This window comes from Telmatherina bonti, assembly GCF_933228915.1.
Source record: "Telmatherina bonti genome assembly, chromosome: 8".
NCBI classification, from domain to species: domain Eukaryota; kingdom Metazoa; phylum Chordata; class Actinopteri; order Atheriniformes; family Telmatherinidae; genus Telmatherina; species Telmatherina bonti.
Window position 1 is genome coordinate 23,292,342 of NC_136626.1, and position 24,859 is coordinate 23,317,200.

At 36.9% G+C, this 24,859-nt stretch overlaps 1 protein-coding gene across 1 annotated transcript; it reads left to right on the plus strand.

Annotated features, from left to right (window-relative positions):
• Positions 1-1,517: 1,517 nt before the first annotated feature.
• Positions 1,518-14,234, plus strand: rnf11b (ring finger protein 11b; the record flags this gene model as incomplete). Its single annotated transcript, XM_079245399.1, has 3 exons — positions 1,518-1,640; positions 13,069-13,238; positions 13,980-14,234. 3 exons carry the CDS (start codon positions 1,518-1,520, stop codon positions 14,149-14,151), a joined length of 465 nt encoding a protein of 154 aa, XP_079101525.1. The 3' UTR covers positions 14,152-14,234.
• Between the last annotated feature and the right edge of the window lie 10,625 nt (positions 14,235-24,859).

Here is a 24,859-nt window from a genome sequence, read left to right on the forward strand (position 1 = left end):
GTCTCTAAACATCCTCTGCTGCTCCTGTTTCAAGCTTGCTCTCCACAAACCACCTATAGAGGGATTCTAACCACAAATTTTGTTTAATAATATTTAGATAACATAATATGTCTCATCTCTTCCATGTTGGGAAAGGCTATGTACCTGCAACTGAGTGTTAAAATTTAAACGGATGGTGTTTTGAAATTGGACCACTGCTTATTTATAATCAAGTAAGTTTTGGGATTTAGTTTAATGAGTTTGAATCAGTTTCAAATAGACTTTAATGGTGGAAGAAATTGATTCTTACTCTCTAATTGTTATAACTAGCAGCCTCTAGAGAATATTCCAATTAAATATGACATTTTCCTTTTTATTAATTAAGTTTAATTTACGTTTTTGTTATCTGATTTTACATATACAGTCATAAAATATTCTAACCAAAATTCTGTGTGTTTACACAATATATTGTACTGGGCATGACTACCCACTGTGCAGAATGACATTCCTGTACATATTCCTTGTGTTATTTATGATGACATTAAGATGAACAACTAAAGACTCCATTTTGTGTTGTCTGTTTTTTTTGTTTTGTTTTTTTTTTTTCTCTGACATTTAAGACAAATGTAAATACAATATGCATGGTACTAAGTAGTATAATTTACTGTAGAGGTACAGCTGGCTTGCAGATTATGCAAGGCTTTTATTATTATCATGCAGTTCTGCTTAACAGGATAAAAGCATTCATTTTTGTTTCTACAAGGCAAGGGCTGCTACGAATAATAAAATAAGACATTGCAACTCATATCACATCTAAAATACACTTAGAGAAATTCAGGTTACCTTTGAAAAGTAAATGGCTAAAATTTTTGGTTATGCATTACAACTTAAATAACAGCTGTGGGGACAGAACAGAAAAACTGACATTGCTATTACAACCACTCATTTATCGATGAAAAGGCTATGTTTATGTTGTTATCACAGAGCCATGTGACCGCAAAATTTGATTGGCTGTCAAAAGATCATCGTGAACGTAAGCGGAAGGCCATTGGTTTATCATGCGTTAGGGCGGGGCTTCACCTCGCTACGTCCCCACCTTTTGTCGTTGTTCAGCAGCTGTCTCCAAATTGGAAAGTCCCTCACAGTTACCATAGGCTTTGGTCAGATAACTACGGTCAGCTTTGTCATTCTAGACGAGGGGCAGTATTGTTTCCGTCGTTTTATGCCGTCTGCAGATATAAAGTTGTAGCAGGCTGTTTAAGCCGTGGTTTTGCTGCTAATTAAGCAGATGCTTCCTTTCGAGTGCTAGCTGGTGTTAGCAGGCTAGCTTTTTGTGTGGCTAGCTGCTAGCTGAGGGATGTTTTGTTGTTGTTTAACTAGGCAGCCCTCCCGTCGTCTGGGAGAGGAGATTCATCAGCTGTGAATGGAAAAACGCCCTCTCGACGCATTACCACCCACTGGCAATTTCTGTTAAAGTGAAATTTACCCTCAGTAAAGCGACACAGACAGAGGAGAGAGTTTGGTTGAAGAGGGAGGAGATGGGAAACTGTCTGAAATCTCCGACCTCGGATGATATTTCTTTGCTACATGAATCCCAGTCGGACCGGGCCAGCTACGGAGACGGTGCTGACCCGGATCAGGAGCCACCGCCTCCATACCAGGTAACCTTTTCTAAGTGTTTTTGATAAACACACAACCAGTTAGCTGTGGGGTTTTGTCACAAGGTTAACCAGAGTGCATTAAATGCCTGAACTTTTGTCTGGTTTGTGACTTGTCTCGTTCATTTTACCCAACTGATTTTGGCTGCTCTAGCTTTTAAGCAGCTGATAGTTAAGAAGATATGAAGAAGGTGTTGATTGACTAACATTACGTGAATCTTGATCAGTTGTGTACATATCCAGCTGCATCATTGGGCAGCAACCCAACCCACTGACCCCGTCCCTTCACGGCATTGAAACTAATCCGCTTTGTTATATCCCAAGGTCCTGTCTCTGGGCACAATTTCCCTGAAGTCATATTACAATTCGCCCTTCACTGATAATGACAGCAGCGCAACTTGTGAAAGACTTCAAACAAACACACTGAACCATGTAGATTTTGCTGCTTTAATGTGAAAGTGAAGAAAACACGCACATCTGTGATGTGTTTATTAATTTTGATGCAAGGCGAAACAGACCCAACTTATCTTCTTGCAAGGCTTTTGTACTCTTGAAAAAAGTTTATTTCATTGCTTTCCCAGCTCCTCCTTTGACTGATCACCTCCAGGTACTAACTTGTAGTTTGCTTACTTCCTGAATTAAATCCCCAACAGATGGACCAGGTCATGCTGTAACTCCAAATGTTTACTGTTGTTAGCTATATTATATGTGTACCTCTACATCAAGGCGTGGTGGTTCTGTGTTATTTTAGGCACTGACAGAATTTGGCTGTTACTAGATCAATCCAAGCTTCATTTGTAGGTTCAAGATAAGTATTTTTATCCATTGAAGACTGAAAACCATGTCAATTAAGCACATCAAGTATGGTTATTACAGCATATTTATGCTGTTTGCACCGAATATAATCCATTTAAAACTTTTCTTGGAAACTCATTGCTGAAATGGCTAAAAAATAAAGTGAAATGCCCTATGTCTTCTGTCACTGCGTAATATATTTAAGTGAGAACGTCAAACCACAATAAAAATAAAAAAAAAATGTACAAAGTAGAAGTTATAGATATCAAAATGATCATAAACACAGATTATTCTGTTCACCTAAAACGTGATGAGGAAATGTTGAGCTGCATGCATTTAGCAATTATGAATTGATGACATACTATTTGAGGCAATAGCTTTCACTGCGTCGCCATTATTTGTTGTCACAATTGTTTCTTTACTGTGAAGCATCTACAACACTTTTTAGGGGTGTGATACATGTCACAGTAACATCAAGAGCAATGTCAGTGATCAATGGAACATGGCATTGTAATGTTCCTATTGGGGTGTTTAGTTTTGCAGATTACTATCTTGAGAGACTTCATCTGACCATGCTACGCATTTGTGGCAAAGTCATGGTTGTTATGGTTGTTATGACTCCATAGTATCCCCGCCCTCCTTACGAGACGCACCAACCCACTTACCAGGAAAAAGTTTGTTTATTTTGATCTGTTTTTTGTTTTTTTGTTTTTTTTTATACCAAAAAAGCCACAACAGAATCTTTTTAAAGTCTTAGTCAGGAAAGTTTTTAGTGAGTTCTTTTATTAACACAAAACAGACTGAAGTATGTGTTGCGCTTTCAGAGTTTGTCGATGATGCGATCACACACAGACAAATGCGCACACACACAGATGAGTGGACTTCCGCTGTGGAAGGCCAGTAGTGCCAAAAACGTGCAACAAAACGTCCTCGAAATGCGTGTTCTTAACATGTCCAAAATGCGCATTTTGAAGATGTTTTGACGCACGTTTTTGGTCTCAACCGCCAAAATAGTGAAAATCAGATATTATTACTAATCTATTTATCTATTTAAACTCTGCCAATAGATGCAACACTCAGTCTCCATCGAGGAGGAACCAGACTATTTTTCTCAGTGTTGTGTTACGTTGACGACAACATACACGCGCACAGCAGAACAGGCTGAATCTACCTTCATTGTGTTACAGCTTCAATGTTTTCACTACTTTTTTTTTTTTTTTAAAGTTTAGCTAACTTACGTATAATTGGTTGATGTTTGCGTGTGATAGATAATTTATCCAGTTACCATCCATGTTTTTTTTTTTTTTTTTTTTAGATCACGTTCTTTTTCCCGCCCTAACAATCCTGGATATTTGACTGCAATAAACAATCTGGTACATGACCAGATTATTTAGTTATTTTATACACCAGTAACATTAAAATGTTTTTAGAAAGGACCATTGTCTTAATTTCCAATCATTCCAGAGGCTTAAAGAGAATTTTTCTTCTTTATTTAGGCCATTCTTAACAGCTGAAAATAACATTAACATGATGTAAAAAGGAGGTAAGTAAAATGACATGGCCTTGAATATTTCCAGTAACTACGATTTAATAGAAGTTTTTATTTCTTCTTACACTTATTTGTCTCAGGAGACAGGTGAAACTTACGCTGTCAGCTGAACTACTTAAAAAAAATATAAAGCTATATGTAAGAGGCCTGTATCAAGTCACTTTTTTAATTTCAGTTAAACAAATTTTTATTATTTAGTGCCACTTATAGTAAAGCATTTCAGTGGTTCAGTAATACATTTTAACATGATTAGTATTCTTTGTTTTTATTATGTGTCAGTTTCATTACAAGTGTGCCATTTTCAGTGTGTAATTAGGTCGGCCAGCAGTGATTATTGAGAAGCTCTTAACAAACAGAAGAATTGTACAGCATTGTGTGGAAGAGCTTTTACTAAGCTTTATGTTGTGTTGACAAAGTTTGTGTGCAGTGTGTTTATGCGGGCAAAGTTTTATAAGAGGGTTAACTAACAAGTTAAAAACAACTAATAAAAGACTCTTTCAGATATGCCAGCTTCTCTGTGATGCACAGTAATCAGCACCTTTACAACCTCATCTACCTGAGAGCACATTTTTGTTTATCAGCCTAAAGATTATGATAAACACTGAAGAAATGGTGAGTGTTAATTCATGCATGTGGTAGAAATGCAACAAAATTCTGTACTAAAACTATGTCTGATTTGTATCTGAATTTGTTGTGTTCAATAAATGATGTTTTTAGTACAAGAATAGTGTGGGTACTGCACGGAGGTCTGTTCTCCAAATGCAGAATGAAATTTGCCAGTCATGGTGCAAAACATGATGCTGGCAATGCTATTAGTAAAATCCTAAATATATATACGTGGTGCTTATTACCCTTCTAGATTAATTTTTATCTGAGGTTTCTGGCATTGGGGTGGCAGGTGGGGGGTTGGGTGCAATTGCTGTGCAAGTTGTGAAAAATAGGATAAAATTAACTTTTGATTTTTATCTGAAGATGTTGAGAGGAATCAGCTGTATTAATAGATGCTTTTTCTGTAATATAAAGGTAATTTTTATGTGATATATATTACCTTTTTAAAAAAAAAAAAAAAAAAAGTATTCTATTCTCAATTGCAGTTCAAAATGAGGCTCATCATAAAGTTTTTATCCAGCTTCTGTGTGCAGAATTTCCAAGGACTCCACAGTCAATCATGAATAAGAGAAAAGGAACTTCATTGGGTTTGTCCACTACCTGACTACACTTACGAATGGAGCTGAATTATTTGATGGCTGCGACAAGACAGTACAATTCTGTACTCAAAGTTCAAGGCAGGCTTAATTTAAATAATGAGTCCACAAAGGTATAGTCTGATCTAAACACAATATGTCTAACCCTTAGGATTGACTATCATGGTAAAATGTTTGCATTCATTCACATAACTTTTGCAAGCTCACAGTCTTCCAGCAAACAAAGTGCTGATCAAAACAATCCAAAATCATAAAATTTGTCATAGATTCTTAAAGTTTTAACTAAATGATAAAGCTGTGTGATTGACTGGCAACCTGTCCAGGGTGTACACTGCCTCTTGCCCAACAATTACTGGGATAGGCTCCATCTTCCCTCTAACCCTTGTTTGGACAAGCGGTTAAGAAAATGACTGATTAAGCTTTGGAGTAATATTCATCATTTCAGTTACTCAACATCTGACACCATCTGGCACTGATAAAAGCATAGAAATGCTTGGAAACCTTTACCTCAGACTCTTCGGAACAAATTTACCATTGCTTCTGCTTGGCAAAATACAGTTTGCTTTTTTGTAAATGCATCTTCACTATACCTGTTTTGTGTAAAAAAAAAAAAAAAAAAAAAATCCTGACTGTCTGTTTCACCCTGTCATGGCCTAGATTCTTTGTAGGAGCCCAGTCTTGTCATCTTTATCATAAAGATTTGCTAGGAAATTCTTGTGAATGAAGCAAAAATGCCTTTTTTCTGTCAAAACTAAAACAAAAAAAGCAGCTATGGCTTGTTTATACTCATGTGTTTCGATTACTTACTAAACATCAGAAGCAAACAGAAGGACCCCAACCACTGAAGTAGTGGTTGGGGTGCAATTTTTGCATGCTTTATTCACCTCCTTTTGATCCTAAGAAATAGCTCACAATGCACTTTTTTCTGTCTTTTGTAACAAATTTGATATATTTCTTCTACAGTGTAGGTTTTAGTTTGCTTTTGCTGCAACAGTATTAGCTATCCATGTTATAACACTTAACACAAAGCTTTGATTTAAAAGATTGTCTATTCTCTCCTGATTGCTGCAAAGGACCTGAGGAGGCCCACTTCATTTCTGATACTCGGTCAATAGTCGGAAGATGCCACAGAATTAAACAGGTTCAAAATAAGTATTTACTGCAACAAAAAAAGTACTGTCTTCAAACTGTTTAGTGGAATATATTAGAAATCTACCTTTAAATACTTCTTTGTTGTGTTAGCCACCAGCAAACAATCTGGTACCGGGTATATTGCATTGTATTTTAAAGCAGCAAAAGAAACACAGAATATTTGTTGCAAATTAATATCTAGCATAGGAAATCCGCCTCCTTGCAGATGCAGTGTGCAGACTTTGCATTAGTATGGAGTGAATCAGTGGATGAATGTTGAAAGCTAAGTAGATGAGATCAGTCCTCTGAGCCAACCACTTTGGCCAGTGCGCCTTTTAATGTCTTTGCAAAATATGAGTGTGTGCTTCATATAAAATGAGGAGTCAACAAAATAGAGGGAAGTCATTTCCATATTGTGTTTTAATAGTAGCTGTAGTTATGCCCATGTGTTTGTGTGCAGACGTGTGTGCTACATAAACCATTTGTGTTGAATGAGGTGATTCGACAGCCGCTGGTGAGAATGGTGCTGGGTGCTGATGCATCGTTGTGGGACTGGGCAGTGGGAGATAAGGCACTTCTCTATGTTTGCATTAGCGTGAGTTTATATGTTTTCTTTTGGCTCCAGCAAATAGTTTCTGATACCTCAGTTTTTCATGCCGCATAGATGAGTTATTAAATATGTTAAGTTTGGCCTATACACCATTGTTAGCCAGCTTTTGCATACTGGCTGTAAAATTTAGGCATCGTTCAAAGGTGTATAGTGTTTATCTCAATTTGTCTTTCATGATGCATTTCTCTCTGTATTTTTCATACTTTACTTGGGTGAAATAAAATCATTGAGTTTAGCACCTTGACTGTAGTAGATACCCTGCAATAATGTGACCATGTGTTTGGTCAGGCAACCAACTGTATAGCTGTCAAGATGAGTGTCTGCTGTCAGCAGTGTTCTTTAAGCTTGGAGAGCTTGACCATTAGGACATTTGCCACACACTGGGAGGCGGGCAGCTTCTATGGCACCCATCAAAATTTCTTAAGAAATTTTCTAGTTTTTATCATTGTTTATCTGACAGCTTGCAGTTCTGGCTTGTAATCCTAAGAGTCAAGGTGGCTCAATATTACAATGACATAACTAAGCTGTTAACTAAGTCTGTGTGATTTGGTAGCAACATTAAATAATGAAAATATTTTCTGTATTTGTCTGACTTAAATTAGGCTATTTTGTGACATATAACGTGAGGGGTTATATACATTAGTGACCAAACTTTCTATTTTGACAAAATCGTGTGATACACACTTACAGCATTGTCAAACCATGTTATTTAATCAACAAATGTATCCTGAGACACTAATTTGCATCCATCCTTCTGTTGTTGTCATTGTTGCCTTTGTGCAGCTATTGTGCACATGTATTATGTGCAGGTGTTGGCAGGTCTTGCTCAAAGATTTTGTTACGCTGTAGTTCTTATAAGGAGCTTATATGTCAGAGCCTCCAAACGCTTCATGTTTCAGGTGTTAGTGGTGTTCTCTTAAAAGTATGCTGGTGTGGTCATTAATATAAAATTATATGTGAATCTGTTTTTTTTTTTTGTTTTGTTTTTTTTAAATTTCTTGCTGCTTTTTGGCACAAACACGTCAATCTTTCAGGTCGTAAAAGTGCTGAAAATGCAGATCATAGGAGTTTGGTGTTAAAACAAATTAAAAAATTTGTTCGATAAATCAATCAGTGATATTGCAAGGGATTTCTTTTTTGCCGTGGGTGCTCAGCTGTACATAAATGCACACTTCAGACAAAATTCTTGCCAGTCGGGTGTTGTTGTGTCTGATATGTGAGTCAGCTCCTGGAGGCTGAATTTCTTGCTTATTATTGAACTTGTGGGTTGGGAGTGCCTTTAGCTTTTGTTCACACACTCCTCTGAATTTCTTTCAATTAGTGATAAATGATGAAGGAAGAAGGCTAAATACCTCCTTTCTGTTTTTCTTTCAGGCTTAATGTGTTCGTGTGCTGTTCTTTATTGCCTATTATTTTAACTTATCTTTTTGCTCACCATTAGCTGCTTGGCAGGCTGACCGTTTTTTTACAGCTGCTGTTCTCAGCAGCCTACAGCGTGTTTGACACAGGAAATCAAGGTTTGACTGTCTGGTTCAGGTTGTCACCACACTCCATCCTCCACCACTTGCTCCTGGTTACCCTAAGGTCACTTAATTAGCTGTGGTCACAGCACTGCCAACATGCCCTCTGTTGAAAGAGACAGACACATGACAACAATTAAACTGCTGAGCAGTGCAGAGTTGAGCACCCTAACATAGTACAGCTGCTGCCCCTTTCTCAGGCCCTGTTTGAGTAGCTTTTATTCTTATTGTTAGACTGGTCCCTTTTTTCACATAGACTAGGGCACCAGTAGGCAGCCTCAGCTGTTTAGAAAAATGCTGAATCATTGGTGTACTTATTGTACTGAGAGGTCAGCTGCTTGATTATGTCTGTATTTTGTCGCTTGAAAATGATGAAACATCTAAAGACAGCTGCATCGTGTTTCAAAAAGGTTTCTGTTCCTATTGTACCTAATGAAGCACTAACCCATCTTATCATTTTTTATATTAGAAATAAGTAATGATTTTCCTTTTTTTTTTTTTAGATTGCATTTTGATTGTAAGAAATTGAATAGTTTATGCAACTATTGTCTCGAGATGCGACAGTCTTGCAACCAGCACCTAGTCGTAATCTGCTACTAGCAGCACAAAGTGGTGTCAGTTTACCAGGTTTTTTTGCCAACTGCCGGGAAACAAACAGGAACGTTTCATAGTTCCCGTACTCTGGTATGAACTGTGTGGTCCTGAGAAATGTGATTAAAAATGGTTTCAAAAGGGAATCCCAAAGACAACAACTGCCATAAGGTTTTGTGTGGAAGAAAATATATGAAAAAAGGTCTGGTGCAACTTCTCTACCGGGTAAAGCTAGTGATCTACTACAGTTATGTACAGTCATAATAGATTTGATTTTAAACATGAATATATGAATGTATATGGTATGTTTATGTTTACATTGGACATTTCAGATTTACCTTTTTTAATTACAAATATTGTTGGTTGCAAACATGTTTCTCTGCCATTTAATCTACCTGACCTGTAGATTGATCACTGTGTAAGAGAAGCAGACTGTGGGCTCATGTGGTAGCAGGAGGAAGCTGTAGACACATGGCAAGTGTCTTAAAACACAGAAGAATACATGCGAAAATAAGAAAGGAAGTTGAAGAAACCACAAAGTGACTCAGTTTTGGCAATAAGGAAAAATGATGGTGACGTTATTGGGTATACTCAGATGTACTATGCCATTTGGCTTCGTAAAGTATAAGAAGATTATGTGAATATACTTGTTTTACATTTTTTTAAAAATGCATTTTTATTAGTTTTTATACTATTAAATTGCAGATTTGTAAAGCACAATGAGCTCTTTGTTCTGTTGAAATGTGCTTTATAAATAAAGTTGACATTGACCTAGAACAGTATAATAATTTTTTCTCTTTAAAATGTAATTCCTTGTAAAGCTTCATTTTCCACAAGCGTGCATGACACACTTTATACTAAAAGGAAACAACTCTATTAAATTGCCCCAATTTTTTTGGTGTCTAAAGACAAGCTTTTCATTTGGTTTTGCAAGTAAGTCTTAAACGCATTGTCACTAAATCTATCAATGCTAATATTCAAATTTTTTTTAAATTTTATACTTTTTATCAATGACGACATGTTTTGGGACATACTGGTAGAACCCAAATAGGGTTCTACCAGTATTAGGTCGTAATAGGATTATCAGTAACACCTACACAGATATTTAGGATATTAAACAGCACATTGTGTAATTTGGGGGTAATTCCATCAAAATTTATTAATTCTTTTTTCTTTATTATTACTTGTCAGTCAGTAGTTCACTGCAACAGAAACTGTATAAAATTAGAATAATATGGACAAAAATAATCTCAGATATGGAGCCCACTTTCTGTGGTTAAGCAGTTTGACTGCTGTGGGGGAAAGCTGTTTATGGCTGAGTGGTCCCACTAAAGGATCAACTTGGTGCTAAAGCATTTTATAATCCTGAATGCAAGGGCTGAAATATAAATAAAGATTTTATGCAAACACTCCTTATGGACATGTGTGAGCTGCTCCTTGTTAATTAATTAAATTGGATTTTATTCCTGGTGTAAAATTTAGTGGGTTCAGTTCATGTGGACCCACAACATGCAGTGGAAGGAGTTCTTGGTGCTAGTAAGTTGATATCAACAAATAAACTTAATCAGAGATTGCAGGAATCAGGAGGGGGTATACGAAGAGTTTGGTACACCATGGTAAAAATAAAGAAAGTGCTTGTGAGCTGTCCACGTTGCCATCACCATACTTCACTCTACTGATGAGTCCTTCAGATGATGAAAGAGGCACCACATGCCCAGCTCGGTGGAGGGCTGGAATTTCAACTGGTTTTGTGAACTGACTCCAGTCTGTGTTGTAGAGTAATACAGAAACCTTCAGGGTTTCCTTTGGCCACTATTTCTGTCTAGACAGTAAATTTTGGTTGTCTGTCTAATTTTGGCAGGTTTTGGTGGTGCAATATTCTCTAAAGTTTTTCTTGGTTGTCACTGACCTGCTTGCTCTATTATTTTATTATAAACTGCAGGTTTATAATGTATATACTAAGTACATGTGAATATTTGATAACACAACAGTGGACTACATTAAAGTAATAAAATGAATATAAATATCAAACACTATATTTATTTTACAGCGTAGCACTTTGAGATTTGTTTTACAAATGTAAAGTTCTTTATAAATAAATTATTACCCTGTAAGTAACTGAACCTGTCTGAATGTACTGATGTAATACTGACTGATTTGAATCCAATATAATTAGTGACTTTCATGACACTTTAATCTTCTTTTCCTTGTGGTTTGTTTGCCTGCATGTAAAGGTCTGCAGACAGTCTAAATGAAAGACTTGTGTTGTCAGAGGTTGAGCTGCTTTTGAAGTTCTTCTCTTTGTAGAGTGGCGTTTTGGGCTTGTCTCTGCATTTTTAAAAAGTGCTTTGGTGAGGTAAACATTTCCCCAAAAGTTGAAACTTTTGCCAGATGTATTTATTTTGCAGCAAAGTCGTGACTTCACACTTGCTGCCGACAATGTAATGCTGATTCACTGAAGAAATCAATGCTGTCAATGCTATATAGTCATCTAGTAAATTATCTGTTGATCAGATGTGGAAAATGTGCACTGTTTAAACTACTCTGCCATCCCTCAGTTGGCATGGTTAAAGGTGGCCATTTTGTTAAAGAATCGACTATGATGGCTGTTTTATAAGACCAAGGGGAAACACTACCACCTACTGTCCAATTTCACTGTCCCCTGATGGCTTGATGAAACGCAGCATCAACAGAGACTAGATGTTTTGAAAGTTTTGGGAGGCTGTTTGCAAAATTAAAGAATGACTGAAATTGTGAAATGTTTAACTGTGAATTGAATACTCTCATTATGTTTTGTGAAAGTAAAGTCCCCTCAATAAAGCTGTGAGTTTATATAGCAATGCTGCTAACTGTTGTTAGTTAGTGGTGATCTTACTTCGCCTCCTTAGTGCAGAAACAAATATTTTTGTCCCAGTTGACACAATGCAGTGGTTACCAAACCTTTTTCTTGCTGGACCCCTTCCATACATTTATAAAAATCCCCCTCCCAGCACACTCACATCTACCCTCCAACTGGGAATTCCCATATTTTCAAACTCCATTGCAGTTTATTTCACATCTCAACATTTTTAAACAAAAGTGCAGTAAATTAGTTTGTAATAATAAACTTCAACCTCTTTAAAAATAAACCACCTTTCTTGTATAAATATTTTGAAACAGGTTTTGTTATCAGCTGTAACAGCATTTCTCGCTGTCAGTGTAATTTCAAGCACCTTATCAGTGTGGCTATGTTCAGTTTAACTGGTTTCTATTTTTACTCTGTAAAAATATTCAGTGTTGCTACATTTGTCCAAAATGCCTCTCTGTGGTAAATGGGTTTGAGAAGATGAATAAGTCCTTGAGAGGGAAAAAAAAAAGATTTGTTGTACAACTTTACTGTAATTTCTGCTTATAGCTCACCTTGAAATAAGCAGAACCTGAATGTAAGCACTTACAAGGAAGTACTGCAGCAGCTCCATTCATTGCACATCAAAATGTGATATTGTGAAAGGCCTTGCTGCCACGTCTCAAGTTTTCCGATGAATGGTGTGACTTCATCTGTGTGGGAGGTGTGTTAAAATAAAACTAATGGATCACTTCCCTCTTCTTTCAAAAAGACGAAGGTCTCATCTCCCCACTTTGGGAGCCATGGACATATTTGTGTGTGCATTAAAAGTTTTTGTTTTACTACTGTGGTTTATGTACTAGACCTGACTCAACTTTTATCAAGGGAGATGGAAAGACCAAAGTTAGCTTCCGATTTTAAAATAAATTTGGCAAAAATGCTGGAGTGAAATATTTCCAAAACACAAAGTTACACATTGTCATCTTAACAAGCCATTAGTTATTTGAAAATTCTGCATAAATTAAGGGGATGCCCCTGAGGTGTGTTTATGGACTTGTAATTAAATCTGACATGAAATTAAAATTTCCCATAAATCTTTCGTTCTACTTCCACCAGTTTGCTATTTCATGTTATGTAATTATTAGGTTTACTTTCGTTAGTCAGTTGTTTAGTCTTGCTCTCATGTGGCTTCCTCTCTGTCTGTAGGAGCAGATCCACGTACCTGTCTATCACCCAACACCCAGCCAGGCCCGACTTGCCACTCAGCTGACAGAAGAGGAGCAGGTCCGCATTGCCCAACGGATCGGACTCATCCAGCACCTGCCGAAGGGCGTGTACGACCCTGGGCGGGATGGCTCTGAGAAGAAGATCAGAGAGTGAGTAGGGACTTAATATCATGAGCACTTATATAATTAACAATGATGTAAGGATAAAAAAAACATCTTGAAGTACATTTAAGGTTCTGAAATGTTCAGAATGCCACTAAAACTACTTGTGTATCGAATACTTTCAGACCAGGACATATATTAAAAACCTCTTTTTAATCTCATGTGGAGTGAACACAAGAGTTTAGTAAATGTTAAAATGTTGTAAGGTAGAATTATACAAGTTCAAGGTGTTAAATCAGACTTTGTTTTTACTATGTAGTTTATCAAATTGTGGTATTTCAGTACTTCTCATACTTGTATGACCACAACACTATTTATTACTTTTGAACAGAATTTGTTATGAATACCTCTAATTCAGACTTTATACATGTCGTAATTAACTTTAGGCAGAGTCTGGTATATTTCCAGCAGAGGTGGAGCAAGGACTTACTAAAATGTTGAGCATGAAATGATACTAGGATGGCAAATATACTGTGAAACCTGCAAAGACATGTTGGTAGAAAAGCATTTTGGAGGTATAACTGAGTGCAATGAAACCCCATAAAGAACTTAAATTAGCCAGTCTGTCCTCATATCTCTTCAGTTAACTGTTAAGGTAGCATTAAAGTCCTACTCTAATGCTAGAACAATGTATTTTATAATGGCTGACCACTTTGTTGAACATCTTCTTTAGCTTTTCCTGCACATCTATGCTGTCTATTTCCAGTCTAACTGTGTTGACCTCTACAGGTGTGTCATCTGTATGATGGACTTTGTTTACGGAGATCCCATCCGGTTCCTGCCCTGCATGCACATCTACCACATGGACTGTATAGATGACTGGCTGATGAGATCTTTCACCTGCCCCTCCTGCATGGAGCCTGTGGATGCTGCACTGCTTTCTTCCTATGAGACCAACTGACACAAGCACTCATGGACCACAATGGATGCACACACATGTACACACCCACACAGAATACTTGCAAAACTTTCACCTTGATAACTTGTCCCCTGGAGTAGGACAATGCACAACAAAGCAGTGATGAAAAAGATTAAATCTGTGTGTGTGCGCTAACATATATGCTTGAATGTGAGGGTGTGTGTGTGTGTGTGTGTGTGTGTGTGTGTGTGTGTGTGTGTGTGTGTGTGTGTGTGTGTGTGTGTGTGTGTGTGTGAGTGTGTGAGTGTGTGTGTGTGTGTGTGTGTGTGAGTGAGTGAGTGAGTGAGTGTGAGAGAGAGAGAGAGAGAGAGAAGCTGACCTGCTGGACAGGACTGCATCTGGAAAAAGTGATTATGTTAAGAATGAGTAGAAGGAAGCTGGAGCAAGCGAAAAAGAGAAGCTGAAGTTGTGACAAGAAGTCAAGGGTTATGGGGACATTTTGCAATCTGCTTTTAACTGTTACACACACACACACACACACACACACGTGTGTACAGTTCCTTGAAGTATCTTGAGTCAGAAAGAAGAGGAGAATCATTGCATCTCCATCACGTTTTTTTTTTTTTTGTTTGTTTGTTTTTTGTTGTTGGACTGCTGATGATTCATAACCCAATGCAATGTAGAAAAAGTTTTCTTTCAGGAAATGTTCCTGTTGTAGAGTCATATGTACTGCAAAAAACACATACGGATATGCTTGTAGACCAGACCCCGGATGGACATCACCAGAGGCTAGTCATTTTTTTGCTGAATGAGCACAGGCCTCCTCAACTTCAGTGCACAGGCCTTGATTTGTCTCTGTGAAAAAATAAGATTGTTTGATGGAGTAATTAGTTTATTGTCCTGTGGCTTTGTGAAATCTGTTCCGTTTATTTTGCCAGTCAATATTAAGGGCTCTGTTGAACTAGTGTTTACCAACAACGCAGACATAACTAAAGGAATTATGTGTGTGCGCTTTATTCACTAAGATGATGGCTAGCCAGTTCCTGATCAGATTTTGCATCCCTGTGTCCTTTTCTGTTGGCGAGAGTTCTGATCATTGGCCAAAGCACATGGCGACCAATCAAATAAATGTAGTAGATATTTGCACTTCTCAGCCAGACTTACAAGAGGATCATGTTAATTTAGTTATTACATCATTATTAATAGCTTCACTTGAAAATTGCAAGGATTTGTATTGGAAGTAGGAATGGGGACCTGACAGGTGACAGTAATAAAAAATCTAAATTAATTTGAAATTTTATGCACTTGTGAATTTCTAATGGTTTTTTAAATAAATATTGGAATAATTTATTGTTTGCAAAGAAATTGTCAGCTGAAAAACAAGTAATGTCAGATAAATTTCTGACTGTGTTGTCACTTTAAATATGTTGCATTTTGTCTCATTTTGTTTTCCATCAAGCGACTGTTTCCTTGCTGCATTTTATAGTCTATTTCTAAGGCCAGGTCACCAAATTTACTACAAAAGCACAAAGACATTTGATTGTTCCGTTGTATTTTCATTAACTGCAAATCCCCGCAGGAAATAATTTGAGCTCCATGGGCATGACACAGATGAGTCAAAAGACATGCTTTTAATGACCTGTGTATCTGTGCGTACCTGCAAGCATGGGTGTTTTAAGGGTTTTACGGCAACCGTGTGTTTTTGAAGGGTTCCTGTTTGAACATAGGCCTCAGTCAGCACCTTAAATTTTGCACAGTACTTCAATGGACTTACAGTATCTCTATTTTATTCAATTCTCCATAATCAAAGTGGAGCTTCATGGCCTTAGGTTACACATGAGGGAGGGTTTAGAGGCAGCTGCTAAAACACAAAAGTTCAGTTAAGGTTAAGAAAAAGAGAAGCAGAGCACCACAAATGCTTCTGCAGAGATGTGGCTCATTATGCATGTCAGGAAGAATACTGAGGGCCTGTCAATATTGTTCTACTTTATTACCACCAGACTAATAAATGAATTGTCATTGTATCATGGTGTTTGGATTGTATCTGTATTTCATCACCAACAAACTCTTCCACTCTTCTGTTACAAGAACGATCTGTTGTACAATCTGTGACAGTTTAGCAATTGACTGTTTTTGCAACATAGGCAAAGTTTTAGTCTCAGTATAAACTTTTATTAAGCCTGAACAAGGCTGCTTGTGAACGAGGTTTTGTGGATACAAATTTAAATATGTTTGTGTGCTATCTGCTGTCTTTGTTGAAACAGAGTCAATGCACAAAGTTGGGAACATTTTAAGAGGGCAGAGAGTAAAATGAGAAAATGAGAACACTCATTTCCCCGGAAATTACACAAACCTCCCTTTTATTTTTAACAATGATAGAGCTGCAGGAAATACTCAGTCACAGGAGTGAGTGCTTTGTGGCTCTTTCTCAGCGTGAGGAGGAAAACTTATTTATTTAAAAAGACCAAACTCACAGGAATGGTAAGTGAGAGCTGTTGCTTTCATCTAAGAGACTGAACGACAATGTTTTTTCATATTCGAATGGAGTATGTGTGCTGTATGTTGGTTTATGGATGCTTGTATATCATTTCCCTGTTTATAAACATAAGTATGCATATGCTCTGTACTAAAGACGAATAATAAATAGATGTTGCAACAGAAATCAAGTGTCGTGGTGTGATTTTGTTTCTTGTGGGGACAGTAAAAATGAGAAACTGTTTAGTAGTTTTTCAGTTTCAAGTTTGGCAACGCACACAAGAATGTGTGACCTTACTTCCTATGTTTACAACTGAAAGGTTTCTTGATCAAGCAAGTTCCTAGACCAGTTATCACTCAACTTTTTACATGGTATTATGTCATATATCTAAGATTTATATTACTTTCAACACTTACAAAATGCCACTTGTAAAATAAACAGTAGTTTTTTAAAAATTATTTTGAATATGTAGAGGCTCCCTTGAATAGAATAACGCAGGTCATAAAATTGGCATTTAAAAAAGTAGAATGCTCAAACACATCTCTTGTCTTATTTTTTTGCATTTGTTGCCCTTTTTGTTTCTTCACTTCTATTTAAGTACTAATAAATAAGACAAACATAAGCTATGGATTTTTTTCAGCATAAGTAGCATTTATCAGTTTTATTAACATGTGAATGTGCTAAAGTATGACAAAAATGATGAAATTGTATTGAGATTTGTTGCTTTTATTTGATCATTTAATACATAGAAAAGGTAAGACAATTCAATTTCAGTAAATGCATAATTTCAATGAACAAGCAGTAGAAGAAACAGCATTAATATGATTCTCATATTTATTCTCTGCTTTTTTTCAACTGGGATTCTGTGAAATAACCTCGACCTTTCAATCTTCATGGTATGGTGTTGTGATTTATCTCAAAATACCATAGACTGTCTATGCAAAATACACAGGTACACTGAGAAAATTATTGGAAATTAGTTACATATTACAATGAGACAAATGTTATGATTTTCAAAGTGCAATTTTTTAAAAAAATCACCAACTAAACCCTCTGATTCATAAATTATTAAAAATAATGACACATCCTTTCAAATGCAGTTTTTACTTCTGTTGTACTTCTATAATATTATTTAGTTTATTATATTCTGAAGACATATCTAAATTAATATTCATTTAATCATTTTCTGAACTGCTTATTCCAATTCAGGGTCGCGGGGAAGCTGGAGCCTATCCACACCCTGGACAGCTTGCCAGTCCATCACAGGGCCACACACAGAGAGATGAACAACCACACTCATGCTCACACTCACTCCTAGGGGCAATTTAGAGTGACCAATTATTCTATCATGCATGTGTTTGGATGGTGGGAGGAAGCTGGAGTACCCAGAGAGAACCCACGCATACATGGGGAGAACATGCAAACTCCACACAGAAAGGCCACTGACCAAACCAGCCAAGGATTGAACCAGCGACCTTCTTGCTGTGAGGCCACAGTGCGAACCACTGTGCCACCGTGCAGCCCTCTAAATTAATATATTGTCATATTTATGTATTAGAAATATTCTATAAAAATTAACTAGTAGCATTTTCATGTACTGTTTTTCACTGAGGTAAAGATGGCAATTACATGTACATGTATATGTAAAATTTTTTACAATCTTGTTTATTTCTTCAGTGAGTGGCAGTGTATTGGGTGACTTTCCTAATGTCTACTGGGGTGGCAAGATTGCAAATATACCATCCTCAATTATGAATATATTACAAAAAAGCCTTGAGTGCACTGTAGTGGACATGATGCATCAAAGGGTTAAACACTGACAGATACATTTTAATGAGTTCATGGTAAGGATTATTTGCATCACTATTAATAATATCAGCATTTTTAGAAAAATTAATATACTATTACTAACTATTCACCATATTTTAATGCGATACAGTCCTGTATCTGTATAAATATCTACTTTAATGTATCATGACTTTAAGTTTTGTAAAAGGAGAAGCACAAAAGGATTTGAAGGTTCCAGATGAACTATGAACTCCAAGTCTGCATCTTCATCCTTTTTTCTAGTCTGTAAATAAGAAGGAAAAATAAATTAATGCATTATGGATTTAATTAGTAGCAGCTACCACAAAATTATGTTGCAATATGGCATGCTATAGCCTACTTCATATAAACATAGGGCCTCCTGGCACTACATCTGTGAATGGACATCATAATACTTCATTATTGACCTATAATGAAAAATAGTGTGATAATAACGTAATAAATTTTATTACAAGGTAGCGCCCCACTAAAACTGCAAGTAGCCTATGGTTAACCAAGAGTAAACTGAAACTGAAATCGTCAGATGAAGAGTCATACAACTCAGCCTCGATCAGAGATCAGGCTTTGCAGGCAATCCACACTCCACGGAGCTGGGTGGCTGCTGGCAAATGACTCCCAGAGTGAAGACCATTCAGGTTGGACCCCTTGTTTTTAGAAAATAAGCCTATCCTGGTCATTTGCAGCACCCACAGACCCACAGACACAACAGAAACGAGAGAAAAGAAACATGTCAACGTGTGAAACGTTTATGTCGCGTCTTTGTCAGTTAAGTTTCATTCTTAAATTACCTGTCAGGCTGAAATGGGTAAAACCACTATGACTGAAAACTGGAAGAAAACACTTGGTGATGTTCAAAGGGTTTACTACTCGCATTTTAAAGTGCAGGCCGCGACAGGTGTGCTAAGGAACGGATCCCCGACAGAAACATGAGCTGGATTTCACCATGTAAACTTAAACTATACAGCGAGCTTGTTGCTCAGGTCATTGTTTGATGGTTGTTGTAGCGACATTCTACTTAGTTTTCTTAGCTCTTGGCGTGATATATTTACTAGATTTTAAGTTTCGCGGGACAATATTCATTTTAAAAACTTGAACACCAAAACCATAGTCTTGTAACATAAAGCTTTCCCACCACTACATCGTGGTCTACTATGTTAGGCAACATTTAAAAGCCATGTTATTCATTATATTGTCGAGAAAGTTCTAGGAAGTGGCCTGCATCTCAATGAATGGACAGTCTGCCATTTGCTCCCTACTTAAAGCTTTTATTTTGCATGCAAGGTAAACAATAAAATCGAAACTTTTTTCTAATCCCCGAACCTGAAATAAATGTGTAGTTTCACATTTTTAGTTGGCATATATTTTGATAGGTTCATTTGTTATTAAAGTAACTTGCATGTGATTCCTTCCTTTTGTTTTCACACAACATAAAAAGGGCAATGTGCTGTTATGTGTTGTTTGAAAAAGTTCAATCCAGGATCTATTCACATCAGTTTGTATGTGGAAAACATTTTGGTTGCATTTCATTTATTATTCACAGCAACAAGGTTGCTGGTTCAATCCTCGGGCGAAGTTTGGAGAACTCTAAATTCCCACTATAGTGAATGTGAGCTGTGAGTGGTTGTTTGGACTGTGATGGACCGGCCTTTCGCCTGGGATAGACTCCAGCTTCCCCGAAACCCTTAATCGGATAGGGTAATGAATATATATATATATATATATATATATATATATATATATATATATATATATATATATATATATATATATATATATATATACACTTCATGTATAGGAAGTGCATACTGGCATACTGCACCTCGGTAAACACGGATTAATCTTCAACAGATATTACCATGTTGACAAATCATGTGACATGTAAATAAATTAAATGCAAACAAATTGTTTTTCCAAATAAAAAGTGGAGTGAATAGATATTGGATTGTACTCTTTTTTTTTATAACAACACATTGCTCTTTTTATGTTGTGTGAAAAGAAAAGGAAGGAATCACATGCAAGTTACTTTAATAACAAAATAACCTATCAAAATACTGTATATGCCGACTAAAAATGTGAAACTACACATTTATTAAGGTTAGGGGATTAGAAAAAAGTTCCGATTTTATTGTTTACCCTGCATGCAAAATAAAAACTTTGTAAATGGAAGACTGAGATTGAGATGCAGGCCACTTCCTGGAACTTTATAGACTACGCATAATGAATAAAATGGCCTTTAAATCTTAGCCACGATGTGGTGCTGGGAAAGCTTTATGTTACAAGACTATGGTTTTAGTCTTTAAAGTGGGTGTTGTCAAGTTTTTAAAATGAATATTGCCCCGCGAAACTTAAAACAATCTAATTAATATATCGGGCTAAGAAAAACTTAACAGAACCTAGCAGGCAGAACAACAACCATCAAACAATGGCCTGAACAACAAGCACGCTGTATAGTTTAAGTTTACATGGTGAAATCCAGCACAAGGAAGAAACTAGCGCTCGCCGCAACGAGTGCGCGCTCCCGCGTCAGGAGAAACCATTTTGTCGGGGATAAGTGTCTTAGCACGACACCGGTCCTATTTGGAGTGTATTAAAACAGGCTTATTGGCCTTCTGATTTTAAATTCACTTTAAAGGCAAGTCAACCCGAACAGGACACACTAACCGAGAAAGTCATTGTGTAGAGATTCACGACGTGTGTGGTTTCTAAATGATTAATAGTTTTCTAGAAACATTTAGCCTACGTTTGTAATGATAAAAACACCAAACAGACTGACTGTCGGTTACATAAACATAACTAGATATTAGGCTACACTCAGATGTAGTTGACAAAAATATGAAGCAGGATCAACTATCACAGATTTTCACTTTAGCTTTTTGGTTGATCTGGATAAACGAGTCACAGGCAGCTGCTTCTGCTTTTAGCCAAAGCAAATTTGGAAGAGAAAGCTGCTGCAGTTTTGTCTTGTCTTCAGGGACTTCAGGGCCTGTAGACATGTCTTCTGGATTTTGAAAGATACAAAGGACCGATTATGGACTACAGACCACATAGTGAATAGATAAATTATAAAGCCATCTGGTTAGCCCATCAGTAACATTTCCACACATTAGTTTATAGTGGTTTTTTTTTTTTTAAAAATATATATAATTATAGTAAACAAGTCTGAGCAGACAGAAGACAGAGAATAGCCAACAAATATTTGTCATGTAGCCTGTAGCTTACTGCATTGGCTATAGAAGCCGGTGTAGTGTGTGCGTGTGTGTGTTGCTTGATATTTAACTGCATGTTCGTGGACTTCGTTCCTTGTGAACACATTAATATGTTTTGGAAGCTGTTTTGTTAATTTTTTTGTGTCTGCAAATAGGTCTACGCGAAATTTTATTTGACTGTAGGTTAATAAAGTTGTATTGTGCGCGTACACGTAGCCTATGTTGTGGTGGGCAGTCTAGTTAGTTTTACCTGGTAAAGCCTCGCGGGAACATTAGGCTATTTGCATAACAGGTCTATTAATAAATTCCCAAGGAATATTAAGTTTTTTAAAAAGGCTGTTCAATTTTTTCACATTCATGATAAACGATCCTGCGCAGCACTCACTGCAGCTCAGAAACTCCTGGATGCATGTTGCAGTCTTCATTCTCTTAAAGTCCAACGCCAGCTGCAAGGCGGTATGTCCCTCGCCATTGCTCGCGTGTGGGTTGTCAGTGTGTGGCATCAGCAGTCTGACCACTTCCAAGTGCCCTTCCCTAGCGGCCAGGTGCAGCGGAAGATTGCCACCATCATCCACGAGGTTCACGTTCGCCTTGTGGTTGATCAGCACGCGCACGGACTCCACAAAGCCCTCGCGCGCAGCGTCATGAAGCACTGTGAGATTCAAGACCCGGTCAGGCAGATTGGGGTCTGCCCCGGCGTTGAGAAGAACCTCAATGAGAGGGCTGTCTCCAAGCTTAACCACCTGCACAAAACAAATAAGTAAAACTCATGGGAATTGACATTAGTCGAATAACTGTTTTGATGTGATTCTGGCAACTCTGTTCCTGAAGGGCCGAAGTCCTACAGGTTCAATTTTTCCTGCACCAACACATGTAGTTAAAATTTGATAGCTCTCTAGCTTGTTTCAAAGCTCTGCTAAAACATGTTGACCCATTAATCTGGTTCGTGTGTGCTGCAGAAGAAATCATCCAGAACCTGCAGAACTCCGGCCTCCGAAGACCGACTTCGTCTTTCTCTGTTGTAGGCAACAAAAATCAATTATAAAAGCAATTCCATGTGGTATTTTACATTGTGAAATATAATAAAGAAGAATGGTTATCTGTAGAACCAAGTGTAAAAACTTATGCAATCGGTAACACAGTTAGCGCACATGATAAAATGAAATACAAGCGCCTTGTTGCATGAATTTGTTAACGCAGTAACACATAACAGTGAATGTCCTTTTTAAAGCTTACACTTACAGCAACAGGTCAAATAAATTATAGCTGGGTTAGGAGCAGCTTCTTGGCGATGATTTATGCTCATGTGGCTCTATGTTCTCCATTGAGGTGACAAAGACATAACCTTTGGTTTCAGCTTTTTTTTTTTTTTTTTTTTAAAGCACTGCGCACTTTGTGCTGTAGCCAAACAGACTCAACCATTGACTCATTACTGTAACAAATTTGTCACAAAGTTGTGACCTGCGAACCAAATCATAATTTAAATATTTCTTCTCTAGTCTTCTCTTATGAATGAGTTTGTGTGTGCGTGTGTGTGTGTGTGTGTGTGTGTGTAAACATGGAAACGTATGTTTAAATTGTAGCTCAGTCACGTTCATTATTAAAATTGGTTCTGATAGCTCGAGTATCACTCTGACAAACCGTGGGGAAGATTTGAGTCATTAAAAGTAATTTCAGAACTGTTCTGAATGTGATAGTCTTAACTGTGGGACTTAAATATTCTGCCATAAAACTCCCTCAGGTCCGTGGACATGGCACGCCCTGCATGTCCCCACGAGACTTTTTTAAACTTTCCATAAGACCCGCGTGTGCGTGTGTTTGGTTTTGTTCACCATCATCACACTATTAAATTAGCACCTGCTAAAGTAAACATTTTATATTGAAATGATCAATATTTCAAACATGCATCACAAAGAGAGATTTTTTGCGCATATAAGAGACACAGCCTATACAGGCTATAGATATATAATGTGGGGAAAAATATAATTTTCCCACAAATTTTATATCAGTGCCTAATTTTATTGACAGTTTGTGCCACATAGTCTTAATATACTGTATAATTAACAAAGTAAAAAGGTGAACAGGCTTAGATTGCACATTATACATTCAAGCTGCAGCATGCTGGTGTCTAAATGTGACTTCCTCATTCCCCCCACGTTGTCCCTTTTACTTGATCTAAAAAAAAGGATTATAGTGTAAATTAGGCTTATAGTTTGTGTTGTGTGTTTGTCCTTTATTCATGCTTATTCTTTGATGCATCTCTCTAACACTATGCTTAAAATAAAAATGATTTAGGAGACCAAGAAAAACGCATTAATCTTTATAATTACTGATTATCAACATGAAAAATTAACAACATAACCATCTAATTTAGGCATTTTAAAGCAAATCAACGTTTTTCTGCCTTATGTAAATTACTATTTGAAATGTGGAGAGCAAAGTAAGATCTGCCAGTAACAAATTCATTCATTATTATAAAGAAATTATAATTTCAAAACGACCAAAATATTTATCAATACTCATAATCTAAGCCTGTTTATATTTGTAGATTAAAAAGAAGGCCATGGTTTTATATCTGTGTGTCTATAGCCTCTTCCTGCTTCTTAAAAGCAGGAAGTCATGGGTAGCATTAAAGTAAAAAACAAAACAATGCAAAAAAGCCAGAATAAAGAATATATTCAATGTTACTTTTACTCAAATGTGAAAGGTTTCATACAGACCTGCAGAGGAGTTCTTCCAAACTCATTCACTCCATTTATATCAGCTCTCTGGTTCAACAAAGACAACACCTTTTCTTTGTCTCCATTAGCTGAGGCAGAACATAGCTCATCCAAAAGGGATCTCTCAGACATTCTTGTATAAAAATTCAAATACAGATAGTCCAGTCTTGCAAGAGGATTTGAAAAGACGTGAAGTATAATTCAGGATGGTTATATTTATATAACTCGGCACGTCCCTCCCTGCTTGCATCATGTAGAATATTGCCTCCAGTTTCGCAGGACTGAAAAAAGAAAGAAAAAAAAGGGAAAAGGGAAAACAAAAAAACTCAGATTTTTTAAATGCACCAAACTAATAAAGACGAACTAGAAATTAAGTTTGAACTAAATGTATTAAATAGGATTAGCCAAAACTTACTTTCTTTCTTTTTCTCTTTCTTGCTTGCTTTCACAGACCATTCCTTTCAATATTGCTTCCATTTAATTTCATTTGACAACAGAATTTATCAAAAATTCACCGTCCA